Source organism: Phasianus colchicus, chromosome 4, assembly GCF_987193195.1.
Source record: "Phasianus colchicus chromosome 4, bPhaCol1.hap1.1, whole genome shotgun sequence".
Taxonomy (NCBI): Eukaryota; Metazoa; Chordata; class Aves; order Galliformes; family Phasianidae; genus Phasianus; species Phasianus colchicus.
The window spans coordinates 39,533,248-39,553,065 of record NC_143439.1 but is presented as its reverse complement, the minus strand read 5'-3'; the positions used below and the strand labels follow the sequence as shown (position 1 = coordinate 39,553,065).

The following is a 19,818-nucleotide window of genomic DNA, read 5'->3' as shown; positions in this document are numbered from 1 at the left end:
GTATTAAAATAGCCTGGAAACATGTTGTGTAGAACTTGACACAGTGTGGTGTTGTGACATGATGAAGAACAAGCTGGTTTAACAGATCCCTTTCAGGATACATTTGAAGGTTAAGCAACTAAAGATCTCAGCTAATCTGATGTAATCTGCTGTTACTAAATGGATGTCTGCATTCGCATTCGTGCTGCACACGCATGTGTATCAATAAAGTCTTCAGTTTTTTTGGTGTCAGTTGTGCTGGGAGGAAGCCATGTCTCTGCTTTTTTATTTATACCTCATAATGAGCGTTTCTGCAGAAGCACATGGTTTTTGTCCTTCGCAATGCACTTGCGTTTACCATGGCAGAAGTGATGGCACTGGAACAAGGTATGTGTTTCATTAATTCTTATACTAGTTGGTTTATAGGGAAAAGGAGTAAGGATACTGGAAATAACATCCTCACATACACTGCAAATTACAGTTTATCATGGTTACTTTGAAATAATGGCATAAATTATGTTAGTATTACGTAGCTAGCAGTTTTTCTGAATCAGAGCAGATAGTCTTTGTTCTATTTTAGTGGCTTTGTGCTTAACAATATCTACTCTAAATCTTCATTTTCACTGTAGAAGGCAATTTCTGACCCTTGTTTTTCCTACTACTGTAATGATCTATTTCCTCAAACTATTTGTCTACTGTAAAATGATTCTGGTTTAAATAAATACAGTAGTTTCTTTTCCTGTATTCACAGGGAAATCATACTTTTTGGTAATAAAAATTAGGTTAATTGGATGTTAGTGTGTCAGTTTTGGGAGATACTGTTTCAGCTACTTGTCACAGCACATCTAGCATAAAATGACAGGAGGAGGAAGCAAAACTGAAGAATGTAGAGGAAAAAATGGAGTAAATTAAAGCTAAGTTTCTAGATAGAAGGGGACTCTAAACTAATGCATGCAGACAAAGGAAATGCATATCCAAAGGAAAGGGAAACCTCCTGATTCCTGAGAATGCAGAGGAATCTCATTTCACTGAAATTAATAGGAACAGGAAGTTATATAGAGTCTCTAAAAAAAAAGCAGATTGTTCCTGCTTAGACACCAGAAAAAAGGCTAGCAATCTTTTCTTTTGAGAAATATGCTGGCATTTTCAATTTTCAGTCTGTTCTGAGAAGTAAATAAAGATATACAAATGCTTTCTATCTTCATCATGATAGAAAACTAGAGATTAGTGTCCAACATTCTTCATTATAATAAAATGTCATACAGCTTCCATTTGAGAACATAAATGTGTGATTTACTATACAATGACTTTTCTTTTTCACTTGACAATATAACGTTAGCTGAAAGGTAGTGCTTGCATGGAATAAAACAAATCTAAATTTCACATAGAAATATTGCTATTTATATTCACTGTTTCTTTAGAAAATTCACATTCTTTTTAAATTCTGTTTTTGATTTTTTTTTTTTAAATTCTGATGTTAATTTTGTAGAAGTTAATAGCATTTAAATCTGAAATACAACTTTCTGATAAAAAATGCTGATCTCTCTTTCTTTTTGGTGCTAGATCTGTGCTCTGTAATGACCCCGACATGTTTGAGATCCCTGTGAATGTTCCTGTGGATACTGTAAAACTTCGTATAGAAAAAACTGTCATACGAAGGATTCCCACTGAAGCCTTTTACTATCTAGTAGACCTCAAATATCTGTGGGTAACTTACAACTGTGTAGCCAACATTGATATCAGCAGCTTCTACAACCTGAAACAACTGCATGAGCTCCGGCTGGATGGTAATCTGATCTCAACTTTCCCTTGGGAGTCTCTGGCAGAGATGCCCAACTTGAGGACTCTCGATTTGCATAACAATAAAGTGACCAGCATTCCAGCCGAGGCTGGCAGGTACCTGAGGAACCTCACCTACCTGGACATCTCCAGCAACAAGCTCACCACCCTGCCCTCTGACCTGATGGACATTTGGCCGCCCTTCTCAGAAGTTGTCCCTCCCAAAAGCACAGACATTCTGGCAACTCAGAGAGTCATTTTGGGTATGTTAATGTTCTATCATTCCTTATTAAAATGTACCTAAACAGTAAGTTGGAAGAGAGAGCAGGGTGAGATGGGCCTTGGGTTCAGGAGGGTCCTAGTACAAGTCATTCTTCTGGCTTGCTCTGCAATTTATCTGTCTGTCATCTATCTGTCCATCTATTTTCTGCTTTTGATAGAAAAATATATAGGAAAGATAGTGACCTTCATGTATATTGTTATCTCAGGGTTATAAACGTGTGTGAAATGTACTGGATTCCCGTTTCCTGATGAAATATTCAATATCCAGATAAATAAATGCAGGACTTCCAAAAATTGTGCTTCTGAGGACATTTCTCTTGTCACTGAATGTGGCTGCAAACACAAGTGTGTCCACTTGCAGCTGTTTTTAGCAGTGACTCGCAAACCAGATGATGAGCTAGAGTAGATGCTTTATAAAAAGCCTGTTCTGAAATACGGTAGCCTTCCCATGACACGTGTTGACCCTGCATTGTTCTAAAGCTGACATTTCTGCCAATTCACATTGGGAATACAAGAGGAAGAATATAAAGATCCCTGATATACACAGTGTTGCAGTGCTTTTTATAGTATTTAAAGTGAGCATTTAAGAATAGCTTGGCTGGACTCTCATTGTTCATAGTTTTATTCTCTCTCTCCAATTTCTTTTAGATCATGATGTTAGTTCTTTTTGTGACCCTGTGCTCTATCAAGTTTTTGACTTTGTAGCCTTGCAGATAACCATTTACCATTTGCAGTTTAAGAATACAGCTGGATCAAGTCCATTGACAGCTTTCTTGTCTGTCACCGTATAAGTGCATGTGCCAGTGTTTCTGTAATGCAGTGCAGCAGTGGAAGGGAGGAAAACTAGCACCAGATGAATAGCTGGCTTCCCACAGTCTAGCTGCAGGGGCTTGGTACCCACTGGTAAAGATCCTCCGTACACTGTGCTGCCCAGTAATTCCACCTTCTTGATCTAAAACCATTATTAAGCATTCATTTGTTCAGCTGCTTTATTTTACAACAAAACGTTTGATCTGAAGTTCTCATTCAGATGAGATTGTAAATAACTTCATAAATGAAAGTGGGCTGAGTGATTACATACATGGCAACTGTAAGTTTGCAGCTTTAAAAGGAACTTGGTTAATTTGGGATTAAAAAAAAAAAAATCTGTAAAATTAAGTCAGCTCACTACCCCACAATGAAGGCAATAACACGGGAGCTGACTGGGCTAGGTCTAATCCTCCTTATGATGTCCTCATGTGGGAATCCCTGAGATTATTCAGTTGTCTTTGCTTACATAGCCCTCGTTACTACTACTTAATTAATAAATAAATAATAATAAAAAACCAAACCCACACACTCTCTTCCCCTTTCTCCCTTTCCCACCATTTGCACTGTTCATTGGTGCATACTCTTTGCCTGCCTCCTTCAGTCCTGGTAAACCCTCTGAGACCAACAGTGACTTTTCTAGCAACGTAGGATGTGACCTTTGGATCATTTTCATTATCATTTATGAACTACAAGTGGGCGCAGATCTGCAGAGAGGGATGTGCACTGGGTACAAAGCCTTGCTTCTCCTTTTTTAACATTACAGTCTGGGGAAGGCTCTGTCCAGTCACTGTAGATTTCAATGGGAGAATGTAGATCCGTGGGTAGTGCTGAATAAATTTACCTTAGGTAAGCTGTAGGTAATGTACTGAATTTTCATTTGTTGACAGTATAACCTTCTTATGACTGTTTCATTGCAGGCAAACAACGCTTGCTGTATAAGAAACTCTATAGTGAATCAGAAAATGCTCTTTTTCTTTGGAGATTAGAAATTTTGAGTGCTTTTTGTGTAACCAGACATTTTCACAAGCTTTGTTTCCACTTGGTGTTGTGTTAGCTTTATTATCTGTATTACTGCAGCTTGGAAAGTCGCAGTTAGGCCACCCATAATCATTGCCAGAGGCTCATTCTTTGGTCGCTGTTGGACTGTTATGAAACAGTCAGTTTTTAGGAATGAGTGGTAAAAAGAAACAAGAAAGATGCCCTAGGAGTTGAGGTGCCTCTATATTGCTCCAGCAATAGGAGATGCTGGCTCAAAACAACAGGAGTGAGGTGTGCTCTGTGACATTATTTCTTCCCTGACACCCTGTTGGAGCCTGAGGGAGGAAAATCATATCCCATTGATGCCTTTTCTCTTCTCTGAGATGGAGATAAGGATCATAGAAGTAAGTGACCAGGAAGGAATGCAGATCTAGATGAACTGAACTCTGCCTACCCTTTGGCAAAGAGGTGGACCGCTCCAGATCCTTCCCTGGCAACCTCTTCCAGTGCTTATCTTTCAATGCAGTGAGAAAGTTTCTCTTAATACCTAACCTCAATCTCCCTTACTGCAAACTAAGCTGATCAAGCTGATTAAGTATTGTCCTACATGAGATGAACATGCAGAAAAACTAATTGCCTTCTCTTACAATAACCTTTCATACATTTTCCTTCCCTGATGGCCTTTTGCTTTCTTAGCTGGTTGCACTATTTCTTTCAGCTATTTCCTATAGACTATGAGTTTTTTCATTTCCTACCATATTTACTGGTTCTCTTTGGCCACTTTTTTATTTGGGGAGGGTGGCGGGAGGAGTGGAAGGGACCGAGTGGGCAAGTGGGGAGGAAAGAGTTTTTCCTTAAATGTGATGCCCATGGTTACACATAGTACTCATTCTGGTGCTCAAGAGTAGTTCTCTGCAGGAGAGTTCAGTCTGGCCCATGTACCTACATGGAATGGGTACCAAAGCCAGAGCACTGCTAGAAGCTGGAAACTGAAGCAAATAAATGCTGTTTTTGTCTAGTTGGGAAAATAGCAGTCAGATTCTACTTAGTGTAAGTACTTATGGCTTGAACTCGCTCATCTTCTACTTCTGGCAAAACAAGATTGTCACTTGTATTTAATTAACAATATCAACACCAGCAAAGCCCTGAATTCATTTGTGCAAATGTATTTTTTTTTTTAAACACCAGGAGGCAATTTTATCTGGAATGTCTTGACTGAACATCAAGAGAGCTGCATGTAAGAGAAAGTTCAGGTTCCCTGTGTTCACTTCGAGGCCTCTTGGAGAAGTCAAAGTGACTGGCAGATTAGTATATCTCCTTATGCCAATTCATAATTTCTGTCCTGCAGGGTGGTTTCATTGCTCCCTACTGCGTGATGTTCCTCAGTATGCACACTATGCTATGTGAAGAGGGATCAGGGGATGATTCCTGGCCCTGTGGCTGAGTGGTTCTCTCTGTCTCACATCCTCAGAGTACAAAGCCAGCTCTTTTTTTTTTTTTTTTTTTTTAAACCTGATTGGCTGTTCAACATTTTGCAGGACTATTGGTTTTCTGCAGCTCTGATGGGATGTTCCAGTGTCTCTGAAATGTGAGTGGGTGGGGATGTCTTTTTCTCAGTTCAATTTGACTGAATTAAAGAGAGAATGCAACCATTGTACTTTCGTACAATGAAACAGTATGCATGTTATATCCCTGATGGGCTGGCAGGTACTGCAGGATGATTTTGAAGGTGCAAAGCCTACTGCACGTATGCTAGGAGAATGAATAGGACAGAGGAAACCAACCTTGATACAATCTCATTCAAACTCCCACCAGGAAAAGGTCCCTAGAGGGTGCTGGCTTTGTACACTTTGGAACAAAGCTGTGGAATGAGCTGACAATTAAACAGTGGAAATAATAAAGGAACAAGTGTGTGAATTCAGCTGTCCCTATCTTGGTTAGCATGGAACTTTAACCTAATACTTTGATCCAAATCACAGCTAAGTTTCAGCATTGGCTGCTGTACAGAAATTGATATTTCTGGCATGAATGATGGTAGCAGTATTTTCCACATGGAAAATTAAATCTAGCGAGTCACTGAGAGGAACAGAGGAGTCCAGGATTTGACAGAGTGGCAGTAAAATGAAATCTTGCTCTGCTGCTTGTAGAGATGCCAAAAATTTGAAACTCAGCAGGTCCATTGGGTTCCCACTGGTTGTGCTGGGCTACGAGGTAGATGATGCTCTTCCTGGAACTTCACACTAGCTATTAGTGTGTAGGAAGCACTGGGACACAGTGAGGGAAGTAGAATTTACTGTTTAGATCCATGGGTCAAGATTTTGTAGCTTCAGTCAGAAGAGAGTATTTGAGAAGGTTGGTTGTTTTGATGAATGTTTCCATCAACCCCAAACTTGAATATTTCATGTACTATCATTTTGCAGCAAGTGGAAGTTACGGTCTAAGACCAGGTACTGATTTACAAGGGAAACTTTACTCACAGCTATTTCAAATGCTAAAAGTTGACATGGTGTGGGAAAATCTTGTTTACTGAGAAGACTGCAAAAATATGCATGCGTAGATGCATATATGCATATTCATTATACATACGAACATGTGTATAAGTGTGTGAAAGTAAACTTCAAATATGCTAAATCTGGAATAAAAGTTTTTTTTATAGAGTAGTTTGTAATCCTTATTTAATTTTAACATACATTGCATTGGTATATTGCAATGCAAAAATATTTATCAATGTTATCTTTGCTTTGGTTGATATTTCTCAAGTCAATAAGCTGCTTTAATATCTCTTCAAAAGAGGCTGGGATTTATAAATATTTAGCATTCCATTAGATATATATGCCACTGGGGACTTACTAATGTTTAATTTTCTTCTTATGAATTTATTTTCCTGAGGGAATTGTACCACATTACTTTATTAAGCTTCTTCTAGTTTCTTCAGTTTGTACCTTTTTTAAAAAATCTTTTCTTTATTCTTTCATATGTTCTTTCTCACTTCTATCACTTTGTAAACACAAGTTGTTAAACTTCAGAAGTTTATTCCCATTTCTGTTCTCTTCAGTAGCTAACTGAAGCGCAATCAAATTCAGTGTGTTATCCTTGTGTCCAAGTGCTTTCATCTTTTTATTTTGGGATTTTGTGTGACTTGATGACTTACAATGGCTCTGCAAGTTTACTGCAAATAAAGTGCATACTGCCAGGTATCGGCAAGATGCAAATAAATAGAAAGGATGAGCCACAGATGTAAGGGAGTAACTCCTGTAGCAGTAGGTATTATCTGTATGTATGTCCTGCTTCTTCAGCTGGTTCCTCTGGACACTGTGAGAGATGGGGCAGATGAGGTGATGAACTGAAATAACTCCATTGCACTGAAATACAGAAGCAGGGAGTCCTCTGGGACTGCAGCTTTCTTCATCCATTGAAACCAGGCCTTCAGAACAATCTGAGACAGTCAAACCTGTCCTGGACTAGACTGAACAATCACAAAATCTAATGGCTTTGTTTCACCATTCCTTCTATTTTGCCTGTTTCATTTAGTCTTTTTAAGTTGTAACATCTTTAGTTCTCCTGTTTGACACTGGGAGAATGTGAAAACCATGTATTCATATATTTGAAAGACCTTTTGCAGTACTATTAGAAACAATAAAAAATCTATCCTTTCCTGCACTGAAGCTTGCAGGAAACAGAAGGTAGCATAAGATATATGTTAGTATCATTTTGCATAGAGACTGTGCTGGAGAGTTCACATGCATTTCAACATTATTTGGTACAGAGGGACTGTTGGTGTAGGGCTTGTTTCCAGGTGGGTCTTGATTCCCTTCTTATGCATTAGGGGGAATTTCATTTTCAAATACTCCTACAGCCTTTTCTGCTTGAGATGATAGGGAAAATTGAGAAGCAAATGAGAATAAACAAAATATAGGAATATATTCCTAACTACCAACTAAGGTTGCCCAAATTAAAAGGTAAGTACAAGTAGGTAGGTGCATATTCTTAATTGGGCAGAGCTTGTATAAGGAAAAAATTGATATGCTTAGACATATGGCAAACAATCCTATGATATCACTTCTGTTCTGTAAATACATATTTGAGTTTCAATGAAAATTAGTTTTATATTTTGGAGATTCTTTTTTTCTTAAAGCAGAGGTGTTGCTGATAAGATTTCCTTGATTTCTCCATTCCTGAGGGCAGTAGGTGGTGAACAGATACAAAATCTCTTGTGTCTGAAAGGGGTGAAATTGGATTGTGATGTCAAAGTCAGGGAATCTCTTCAGGTCAAGTCTTGTTTTAAAAACAGGGATTAATCAGGATTTATCACTACTTTAGCCAATCACTGCTATGGTGCTTAAAAAAACCTAATCTCAGTCAGGTGATGAAAGGAACTAGTAGTTAATTATTCATATACTCTTTTATCAAAAGGTTTCTTCCAAAATGGAAGGTAAGTGTTTTTTTTCCATTTGCTGATGTGATAATTCCTAAAAACACACCCTGAGAAATACTGGCAGGTGTTTCATTTTTTTCTTTTAACTGTGAATTAGTTGACATGACTTGTATCTTGTGCTAGTCAGTAAATTCAGTAGTGAGCAACTCTTGCATACCATCCTCCATTTCAGTCTGTGAGCTCTACTTATTGCTAGAGGTAGAAGAAAATGGAAAAATTATGCCCAAAAGTACAAATCAAGGGAGAAAATATCTGAACCCACGGGTGACACACTGTGCAGTTTTTTACCTAGTAAAGTGAGTGTTGAGGTCCACTGTAATGGACACCACCTGATGATTTAGACACTTTTCTCAGAAGTGGCTACTCTGTTTTATCATTAGTAACTTCACCAAGTGCAGAAGCTTCCCATTCAAAGGCCTTAGAACCAAGAAGAAAATGTTATAGCCTATAACAAAAGAAGAGACAGTAAACTTCTATGCCACCGTAAAAATCATTGTAACTGTCAGCTTTTCCCAGGATCCTTCCCATTTTCCTCTATTCTTTTATATTTGAATGTTTCCAAGACTGTGATAAATTAAAGCCAGATTTCTAAGAGTATTGGTATGGTTCAGAGCCAGACAAGAATGTTGTTGGCCTAGAGCTTTTTCTCCTTAGCCCATATTATTTTTTCCCATAGGCAGAGATGTGGATGTAAGCTCTACCCCCCCTTCCATCATGTTCTCTGCAAGCACAGAGAAGATTAAACTGTATGAGCCCAAAGAAATACTAAAAGCAGAGGAGGGTGACAGGGTGCAATAACTCTGAGAAACTCTCCAGAAGCCACAGACAGGTGAAAACGTGTCATCAATCTTAAGATATCTTTTCAAAGTTTTTTTTTTTCTAGATAAATAGCAAAGTTAAGCAAAGGTAACACCAATTTATTACTGTGCTCCTGCAAATTTATGCGAAGAAAAGACTTAATAAGCATTTTTCGTCTTTTCACCTCTGCAAAAAATATTCCCTCCCTGTCAGCTAACAGAGGAGAACAACAGAAAAATATTAAGTCAGAATAGGCTCGTGGTGATTCTTGATTGTACTTGATGGTAGTCATATGTCATATTTAAATTACAGCATTTGAATATTGCCTGACAACACTTTTTTTTCCCTACTCTTTCTTTCTTCAGGTTTGCAGGACAACCCATGGTTTTGTGACTGTCGCATTTCAAAGTTAATTGAATTTTCCAAAATTGTGGACAACTCAATTGTACTTCTTGACCCACTGGTTACATGTAGTGGACCGGAGAGCTTGGCAGGGATCTTGTTCCAGAGAGCTGAGTTAGAACAGTGTCTTAAGCCATCTGTGATGACATCAGCAACCAAAATCACCTCCCCGCTGGGAAGCAATGTGCTACTACGCTGCGATGCAACCGGATACCCAACACCACAGCTTACCTGGACTAGGTCAGACAATATACCAGTGAACTATACAGGTATAATAGCTCTTTTATAGAAACAGCTCTTTTATAAAACACGAGAGAGCCTGAAATTACTGGGTTTCCTGTGCTTTGAGATTATTCTTATTAGTAACAGTGGACTTGGTATTGCACCATTCTGGCAGTCACATCCATGGAACAGCTATTAGGAAATTCTTTTTCCAGGTCCAACAGGTTGTTCTGATTCTGTTTGTGATCTGTAATAAGAACTGTGTGTGTGTGTGTATGAAAATGGATGAAGGAGGGAAGGATGAAGGAAAAACAGAGGTTAGAATAGCTGGGTAATAATTTAGAAGCTGAGAAGCAGAAAGTTACTGAAATCTCCTTTTTCATTTGAAATCTTTGTGATAATAGAAAAAGCTAGTGAGGCTATAACTGAGCAACTTAAAACATAGCACTATAAATTAGGGATTTTCCAAAAAACGTTTTCTTATTTGCAAATGTTTACTGCTTATTTGCAGTACCCACCTTGAATGCTAAAGAGATTGCGAATATCTAATATCATTCTTGCTGTAATATGCTACAGTACATCTTTATGCAGTAGTATCCAAAAAAAGTTTATTGTTAATGGCAAGTAGCTAGCAGTTATCTTAACTTTTAGTTCTGAAGAGAATAATAGTCCTACATATTGGAGTATCTTATGATAAAGGTCACTTCTGACATTTTTTTTAAATAGCTGTTGTGTTCAGTGTCTCTTGAAGTCAGGGAGACTTACACTTTGTAGTTGTTTGGCTTTAAGATGTTTTGATTTCTCTTGTTCTTGTTTTACTTAATAAAACTAAAAAAAACTATCTTGTAATTCCTCCTGAAATTCCATTTTGACCCAGGCTGAGCACTTTTCTACCAGAAGTTCTATAGATAGCATGTATGTGTTTTTTTTTCATTTTTAATACTTATGCTTCATTCTGATAGAAATAATTTCAGAGAAAAGAAAAGGTAATCTAATGATTACTTTCTCTTTTAGCTTCTTTTTAAAATATTTTATTCTTTACATTTTCTTGTAGTAATTCAAGAAACACCTGGAGAAGGTGTCCGATGGTCCATATTAAGCTTGACAGGGATTTCATACAAGGATGCAGGGGAATACAGATGCAAAGCAAAGAATTTAGCAGGAATGTCAGAAGCTGCTGTTACTGTCACAGTGGTTGGTGTTGTTACTACAACCGTGTTGCCACAGAAGTATGGAAGGAAGCAGGAGGCTGAGAGACAGAATACCACACTGGAGGAATCCAAGAAGGAACCTGAGAGAACAACCACACCTCTTCTGACCACATCAACCACCACAACAGCACAGGTTACCACTGAAAGATCAACAAATGCCAGGGTTACTGACAAGAAGCAATCCAGGTCCATGGCTGATGGAAAGAAAAATTCAAAGACAGTGACAAATGGTAGCAAAAAGCAGACTGGGGACATGAGGAAGAAAGGCGAGGAGGCAAAGCAGACTGAGGAGACAAACAAGAAAAGTGAGGAGACTTCACTTAAGGCAGCAGCTACAGCTGAGCAAAATATTACTGTGATGGACCTAAGGGTGATCACTGAAACAGATGAAAGAGTGACCTTGACTTGGAAAACTGTCAATGCCTCAAGCAACACTGCAGTGACTGTGTTATATTCAAAGTATGGAGATGAAGAGATGTTGCCTCTGAGCACGGATTCTAGCAAAAACAAAGTCACAATTGATGGTTTGCAACCTAGTACTCAGTATATGGCATGTGTTTCACCCAAAGGAGTGCCACCTACAAAAGAGCAGTGCATTATTTTCACTACTGACATGTTAAATGATGAAAGCAGCTCTCAGTTTTCTATTCTGATAATGGGCAGCAGTGCAGCATGTGTAGTTGTTTTACCTTTGATAATTTTCTTACTCTACAAAGTTTTAAAACTTCATGTGAAACCCAAAGCTCCTAAAGAAGCTGACCTTGCAAAAGAGACTTATGTGAAATTTGAAACACTCTCTCTCAAGCCTCGAGCAGTGAATGCAGGAGGAGAACTCTGGGCAAGAAGATACACAGATGAGTCAGAAAGACTTCTCCTTTGTTCTAGGTCAAGTATGGATTCTCAAATGACCTTCAAAAGTGAAGGCTCTAGGTCTGAGTATCTGTGTTGAACAGGGGTGAGGATGGAGGTGATGGAATACACAACAGGTAAAATTATCCAAAGTGATGCCGCATGGGAAAGTAAGTTGGTGTCAGGTGGTGGTCAGAATATATCATCTGATGTCACGGACCCTACCAGATGGGTAGAGTGGTGGATAGGAGAGGGAACTGAAGATATTTGTTTTTGTACACTTGTGACTTTGAATATGAAGGAATGGCATTCTTTGGAAGATAAATATAGCATAAAATGGTTACTTGCTTAAAGTTCTTCTATTTCTGCTTTAATTAAAACATCATTGTTTTCTCTCATTTAACTGTATGATGTGCTCATTGTGTGAATCAAACATTATCACAACTTTCATTAAAAAAATTATGTATTTAAAGATGATAGAAAAAAAAGCTTAAATCATTTTTATTGAAGTTGAAGCTTTGAAAATTTGTCATACAGCTCTGTTTGTATGAACTGGAACTATGAAACTATGTAGAACTGGAGGTGATCCTAAGCAGCCGCAATTTATGGATTCTTGAGAGCTGCAATATACATCATATCATCATTTTGGGGATGCTGTGGTGAAGGAGCTTCTTTAGTGTCCTGAAACTTGGGTAAGATGTCATTATGAGCAACTCTGAGTGATACCATGTACTGATACTGTAAATTTACAGCAAATGATCTTATTACATAATCCCAGCCTTAGAATTTACTTGCATTCATGTGGCTATATACCTCAATTTCAAAAATCTCTGTAGAGAGAATTTTGTGGCATTTTATAATACAAAACGCAATGTCACATAGCAGTGTATTACACAGATATTACAAAGTATTATATACTACACTGGAGTACTATAGTATATTTTGAGATACAGTAGGAGGAGGTCTTGTCCTCCGGCCACACTGGATGCCTAATGAAGTTTAATGAGCATAATCAAAGTTAACTGTGAGTATGCTTCCCAATCTTTAGAAAATCCAGCGTTATTAATAACAGTGAATGTAGAATTACCTGTTACTAATAGTAATGAACTGTCTATTCTGAAGCTGCTTTTTCAATACTTGAAATAAATAACAGAACTGCATTGTTTAAGGTTCAGGTATTATGGTTAGAATAACGTGTGAATTAGGAATCACATTTTTTCCTAAAAATGGAAACCATACTGTTTTCTTGGACCTATTTATTCCTGGAAGAACTTTTTACTTTGTTTGGAAACTGGAAATCTTCTCTCTCCAAAGCAAGAAATGTTGCCTAGAAGCTACAAACCAAAGGTTACTTAATTAAATTCAAAACAGTGGCATCTCTTAGTGTCATTAGTATAGCATTACATTTTCCCCACTGGAATGTTGGAGAGCTTGCCTTGTTTAAAGCATAGGCTGATGAGGATAACTATTTGTCATAAAAGCAACATGGGTCACGGCAGAAAATAAACACACTCCAAAATTTCCATAGCATCTACATGTCAGGGCTCTATAGTCAGGGATAACAGGACCCACATCTGAAACTAAAAGAGCTATGCTAAGGAAGCAAGTGAGATATTCAGAAGTGCAACATTACTTTATCCTCATGTGCTTTTAGAATTGACCTTGTTGTTTCTTCTGTGACTAGTGTGTATGTGTGGTTAAAAAGTGTTCTGTCATCTTCCATAGATAATTTTGATTTCAACAAAAATATTTTTAGTTCTCTCAGTGGAAGATTTTGACTTTGGAATTGTGTTTTTTATTTGGCATTTTTTAAGGGAAGTAGTTTATTGTGTCAAAAACATAGTTTGTCTGAAAAGATATTTGGGATAAAATGTAATGAGATCTGATGCATTAACTTGAAGTGTTACATTATTTGCCTTCTATTCTCCATATAGATAGTAGAGCCAGCAACTGTCACTGAAGGTTTTCCCAATTTTCATTAATAAGAGTTTTTCATTAATAAGAATAATTATTTTAACCTTTATTTTAATTCTTGGAGAACATTTGATTTTATGTTTCAAAGCTCTGTGAGAAACTTGAATCTAATTCTAGAGTGACTTTTAGATGCTGTGTCAATATACCAGACTGTGGTAGTGCAGTGCTCATTTGAGAGAGCTTATTTGTAAATGTGAAACCTGTTGGTTTGACTAATCTTTGAGGAATTAATATGTTTTATAGTTAGGAATGAGTTAGGTCCATGAGTGCTGTCAGTATATTGAAGATGAAGTGTTCTATGAAGGGCGTGGTTTTTTCTAGAAAACACCATACACGTTATTTTCACACTTCCTGAAACAATGGAGGTATATAACCTGAATGTGTATCTATACCTCATGTCAAAACTTCTGATGGAGAATTTAGATAGGAATTGAGCGCACAGTAGATGTGCACACTGCATCACCCAGATTTGGTGTAACTGAAGAGCTGAAGAAGTACTTCTTGGAACAGATGAAAGTTTTTATACTGTAAATTCTTAAGATTCATAATAGAATCATTATAAGATAGATTTCTGTTGAGATTTTGTTTGTATTTGTCTAGTGTCTTTTGAAATGCAATGCTGAGTGAATCATCATGATGAGCAGTGAGTGACTGCAATCTATGGTTGGCCAGGAAAATCTCTTTGGAGAAGATTTGAGCAAAGTTTGTGTGGCCTTTCATATGTTTTTGCACTTTGTTGGCTCAATTAATCCCATGTTTCACCAGAAAGGTTGGAAACCTTTTTATACATTACCTGCAATGAAATAACTGAACTGCATTCCAAGTAGATCCAATTTTTACTTGAAAATTAAAAGGGTCTCAGCACTCATTACAGTAAACACAATCCTGTCTTCAATGTGCACTTACTAAGCCCGACTTTAAAATCATGTTTTAGTCCTTGCTGTTACCCACATTACCCACACTAGATATTCTTTGCACTACTTTAGAAATCTCATACTTGTCCCAGGTGGGGGATTAGGAAAGAAAACTCTTTCATGTGTACTGTGAAAATGTCTGTAATAGCAAAACCATATATACTTGGGCTTAGTTGATAGACTAAGGAAAGGATGTTTTAAACTCATTACCTTTTCTCTTTACTCTTAAAGAAGGAATTACAGTAATAATTGTTTTGATGTGAAAATAAAACTCTGTTTTTATATCTGATCATGTACTTGCCTGACCCTTCCTTCTTCAATTATAACTTTGGACTGTATGTGATAACTGTGAGAATAAGAGGAAATCTGAGAAGAAATAAGAGAAAATAAAAAAGAAGGCTGAGAACTTGGAGGGATAATATCCTCAAAAATGACTGGACTATGTGCTGCAAAGTCTTATGCACACAGGGGTATCTGCAGACAGGCAGACATCAAAGGATGGTGAAGATTCTGCCTGCACAGTACAAGGAGAGCTCTATACGTATATCTGACAAACTGGGGACAGCTATAAAATAGAAGTATGGAACAAGGGCAGTAGGGGAATTTAAAAATGTGCTTGAAACTGGAATTAAAGTCTGCTTGGGTACATCAGAAGCAGAAGAACCATCCAAAAGGACAATTACTGGTAGAGTCAGTGCAGCTGTTATGTAAACTCAGTGGCTTGCCTATTCAGTAAACAGAACAAGTGCTTTGTTGGTATATTTTTAGTCTTTCTATTCACTTAGACATACAGTTTTATGAGTCCTTTAGAAGAATCAAACAGCTGTTTCTCTAATCCTTCGATGAGTAAATTCCTAAACAGTTCTCAAAATCATGTTATTGCTTAACTCTCTAGCATTTATTCTCCCAGATTAATGTTGTTTGATAAATAGGAACAAAATAACGTGAATAGTCTGCTTTGTAAAATTTTCCAGTGTCTAAAACAACTGTACTTTTGTTGAAGAAAAGGGATATTAAGTCCAATACTTGTAAGTACATTTTTTTCTGTGAGAACCTGATTTAATTAATGGTGCTGAAGTCTAAAGCCTTGAGCTGATCAGATTGGATTCTGAGTCATGTGTCCTGAATTTTATGCTGCTAAGATTTGGCTGAACATTGGAACCTCCAAAAATAACCTTTACCAATTATATTTTGTTTTGTTTCATAGCCTAGTCTCCTGTGTTTAAATTACAGAGGGAAAAAGAGGGCAGGTAAACAGTCAGCTATGGGACGTGGAAAATTAAATTCATTAAATTTGTTAAATTGAAATTTTATCCTGCTTTTTTGATAGAATGTTTTTCTATGTTAGACTAATCCCACAGTGTGCAGCTAGCTTCAGATTGCACGTGAATGACATTATCTGTGGGTGTTTTCATGGAGCAAACTCTTAGATCTTGAGAGACCTCTTAGTTTCTCAGTGATTACTTTAAAAATAAAAATTACTTTTCCACTCCTTGTCCTTTAGTGCAAAGGTGATGTGGTGACATGGTTTCCTTCCTTCTGAAGCAGGATAGTGAAATAAAAAATTTTAATGCCCCTGCCTGTTCTGGAACTCAAACTCATAGATAAGGATCATCTTCACCTTGCAGTTGCTGCCACATTTGCATTACATCAGTGTACACAAAGCATTCAGTTCCTAGATATCTCTTCCAATCAGTCTGTTTTCATCCTAAAATTTTAGTAGATTGTCTCTAATTATTTCTCTACATTAGAAAGAAATCTTCCTAGAGGGATACAGGCTCATTTTTGTGACAAAAAAATGTTATTTGTTCTTTATTTTGCTTGAGCATTCTTTATTCTTTGATAGAGGAGCAGACATTCCCTTTGGATATGGTAATCAGCAGCAGAAACAATGTAAGTCACGTTTTTCACAAGCCAGACAAATAACGTTCATTATTTTGGTAAGGCACAATGATTGAATAGACATCATCCAGCATTCATACATGGAGTATTTCTTTGTGACAGGAGAATTCATGAGGCGAGGTTTGGAGAGAGAATTAATGCAGTTCCTTGTTTATTGATAAAGAAAAGTGACATTTTCTTGAGTTTTCAGTGATGATTTAGCTCTACAGATTGACTGAAATGCTTCACATTCTGGCAGAAGTTCAGCTTGTCACAAGTTGATTAAACTTTTCAGTTTCATATTGCTGAAAATTTGTGTAGAAGTGAAGTGTAAATCAAATAATCTGAGAGAAGAAAAAGTGATTGTCAAAGCTTATTGACTTTCATAAAGAAATGAGAACTCTTTCAAGGGTTGATCAGCCCTGTGATGCCAAACAAAACCCCACCTAGAGTAGTGAATGACTGCATATTTTTTTAAATCTGTCTATCTATCTGTACATATATCTATATATATATGAATATGAAAGGGATAAATACCAAGAATTTTTAGTATAGCTGTTCACGTTCAAGTCTGCCCTGAAAAAGAGCAACAAGTTGGCATCCTGATCAAACACGGATTCTGAAAATCGAACAAGTTGTGCTGAATGAGAATGCATGAGTAGAGAAGGAAAAAGTACTACAGGAAACACAGAAGTAAAATTAAGCAGAAAATAAATGTGCTTCACTGAAGAGCACTCAGTTCTCTAAGTGGAGATACCTAATTCAACAGTTTTTGGGTTTACAAAATCATCAGTAAGAACTGCAAGGACGATGAACATTGAGAATGTGTTGCTTCCAGTAGAGGATTGAGGATCCAATCTTCAGTGGGATTGAGGGAAATCTGACCTGAAGCATAAAAGACAGTGTTCTTTTACATGATTTGTGCCTTTCATTTAATATTAATTCAAATGTTAACTACTTTGTAACAAGGCTTGTGGACAAGGAACCCTAGACTTGGGCTGAAAGAAACATGAAAGAAATTGGCTTCTTGAATTTGATGAAGCTATAAAGGTGAGGAGCTGTGTGATTGACATCTTTGCTGTCAAAGGAGCCTCACAGGACTGACAAATGAGATGGGCCACACACTAAATAGTTACAGTTCAGATAACATGTGTTTCATCAAAAGCGCAGGGGGACTGGCCTGGAGGAAGTTGAAGTCAAATATCCCACCTAAAAATATATCTGACATGATGAGGTTTCTTCCTCTGATGAATATTTGGAGTAAATTTGCAAGAGGCCATATTCTTCTTGAACTGTGTGATGTTAAACTTGTGTGGATTGGGGATAAAAATTAGGAAAGGTTTTGAAAAGATACTCTAAATTACTTACTGTCCACATCCTGGGAACTGGTATTCAGTGGTGTTTCTAATCCCACAGCCATTTCAGCAGATGCCAGCAGTTTGAGAATGTGAAGCAATACTCCGTTTCAGTGAGATGAATCCCATTGCACATTATTTCAAGTAACTTTCAGACACCAAGAATAAGTACACACAAATAAGGAGAATGTCTGCCAAGAGGCTGAGACAAGGGAGAGATTGAGAGGATGCTTCTGCATCTCAATAATTTTGGCCTCATGACAAGCAGATGACAAGCCACTTGCTGTATTGATAGTAACTGTTAGAAAAAGCACTCCCCTCTGCTGAATTTCAAAACTATCTCAAGAAATGATGATACAGGGAAAGTCTCCAAGGAAAACTGACTGCCTATTAGGGAGATCATAGGTGATCAAGATCTTTCGCGTGGTAAGGGAGCCTGAGCAAATGCTACTGCGCGTTCTCTTTACATCATTATACAAAGCTGATGTGTGTAAGTAATCACTGATAATCACAGATTAATATTATTCGTGATTTTTCTAGCTTGTCTACATACCCATCCAGAATCTACATCATATCCAGCACTTGTGCAAGAGCAGGGAACTGTTTGACAGTTTCATTGCAGTTCCAGCATCCTCAGAGGTCAGCAGTTTGTGAGAAACAGCTGTGCTGGTTGTCATAAAGGTGCCATTCACAGAGTTTAATGTACCTGTTGCCTCAGTAACAGTGCTGCAGAAAGGTAAAGTGACTGCCGCATACAAGGTAGCATACCATTTCCTTCTGTGGCTTTGGCTGACTACCTTTTCTGGTTTTGTGGAAATTCTGCTCCTCAGTAACTCTTCAGGAAGCCACAGAAAAGCAGTTCATTTGGGTTCGGCAGTCAAATCTGAAGAGTATTTCTTCAAATCCTAACCACTTTATGAGTGCTGATTGCCAAGGTTTTTGCTGTGTCAAAAAGAATTATTTTCTTTTTTTAATTTAGTTAATAGTGAGCACGTTAATTCTAGGAGTAGGCCAGCTTGTTAGTCAGGAGAAATTATGACAACTTTGGAGTATTCATCATAAATTAATTTACATTTACACATGAGTTTAGGGTGTGACAGTCTCTCCCTGTTTGTACAGCTGTCTGAATTTGACTATGTGCTTCATCTGATGGGCCTTGGGAGAACCAGCGTGGTGCGAAATAAAGACATTACCATTTATCCCTCTTGGCTGCAGCTGTAGGAAGAGTTCTCAGCAGCCACGCAGCAGTCCAGGCAAACCTTTCTGTGTTAAGCACTTGTAATTATTTTCTCTCTTGAATCTTTCTGCACTTACAGTTTATTCTTCTTCACCTCCTGACAAAAGCATTAATAATAGTGGAATACTTGATCCACGCAGTGCTATGACTCAGAGAGTTTTCAGTAACTCATTTCTGTCAGGTAATTGCTTTGCTGGGTAGCAGTGAGCAGTGGCTGCTGCTGGTAGAGAACAAGAAACTTTGTTATCAATTGCTAATTAATGTATGTTGCTGGGAGATCTATTAGGAACAAGACAGAAAAGAAATGCCTGCATTGTATGCTCATGCAATAGCAATATGTTTGGGACAGGTCTAAATTTACATAGCCTGAAAAACATATCTTGAAACCTTACTCAAACATTACTTTTGTTTTATCTTTAATTTTGCTACTCTTTAGGAAAATATTCATATATTAATATTAGTATTTCTATTATTTCTGATTACTGGATTTGCAGTACATTATACAGGTTTAAAAAAATACTTATGTGGCCCCTGGAGATTATACCATTAAGATCTTACCAAGATGTTGATCTGTTTTGGTTTCTGTGGGAGAAAAAGGAAATACGCTTATTTCCCCATATGGGGATGGGAAAGAATCTATCTCTTTCACAGGATATGCCAAATCAAGTGGAGTTTTATTGCAGTCATTGGAAATTTGCTATTTATTTCAGTT

At 37.4% G+C, this 19,818-nt stretch overlaps 1 protein-coding gene across 1 annotated transcript; it reads left to right on the top strand.

The window, feature by feature from the left end:
* The first annotated feature begins 235 nt into the window (after positions 1-235).
* Positions 236-11,987, top strand: LRIT3 (leucine rich repeat, Ig-like and transmembrane domains 3). The gene is made up of 4 exons (XM_090140084.1): positions 236-366; positions 1,543-2,021; positions 9,427-9,732; positions 10,740-11,987. Exons 1-4 carry the CDS (start codon positions 251-253, stop codon positions 11,843-11,845), a joined length of 2,007 nt encoding a protein of 668 aa, XP_089996210.1. The 5' UTR covers positions 236-250; the 3' UTR covers positions 11,846-11,987.
* The last annotated feature ends 7,831 nt before the right edge of the window (positions 11,988-19,818 follow it).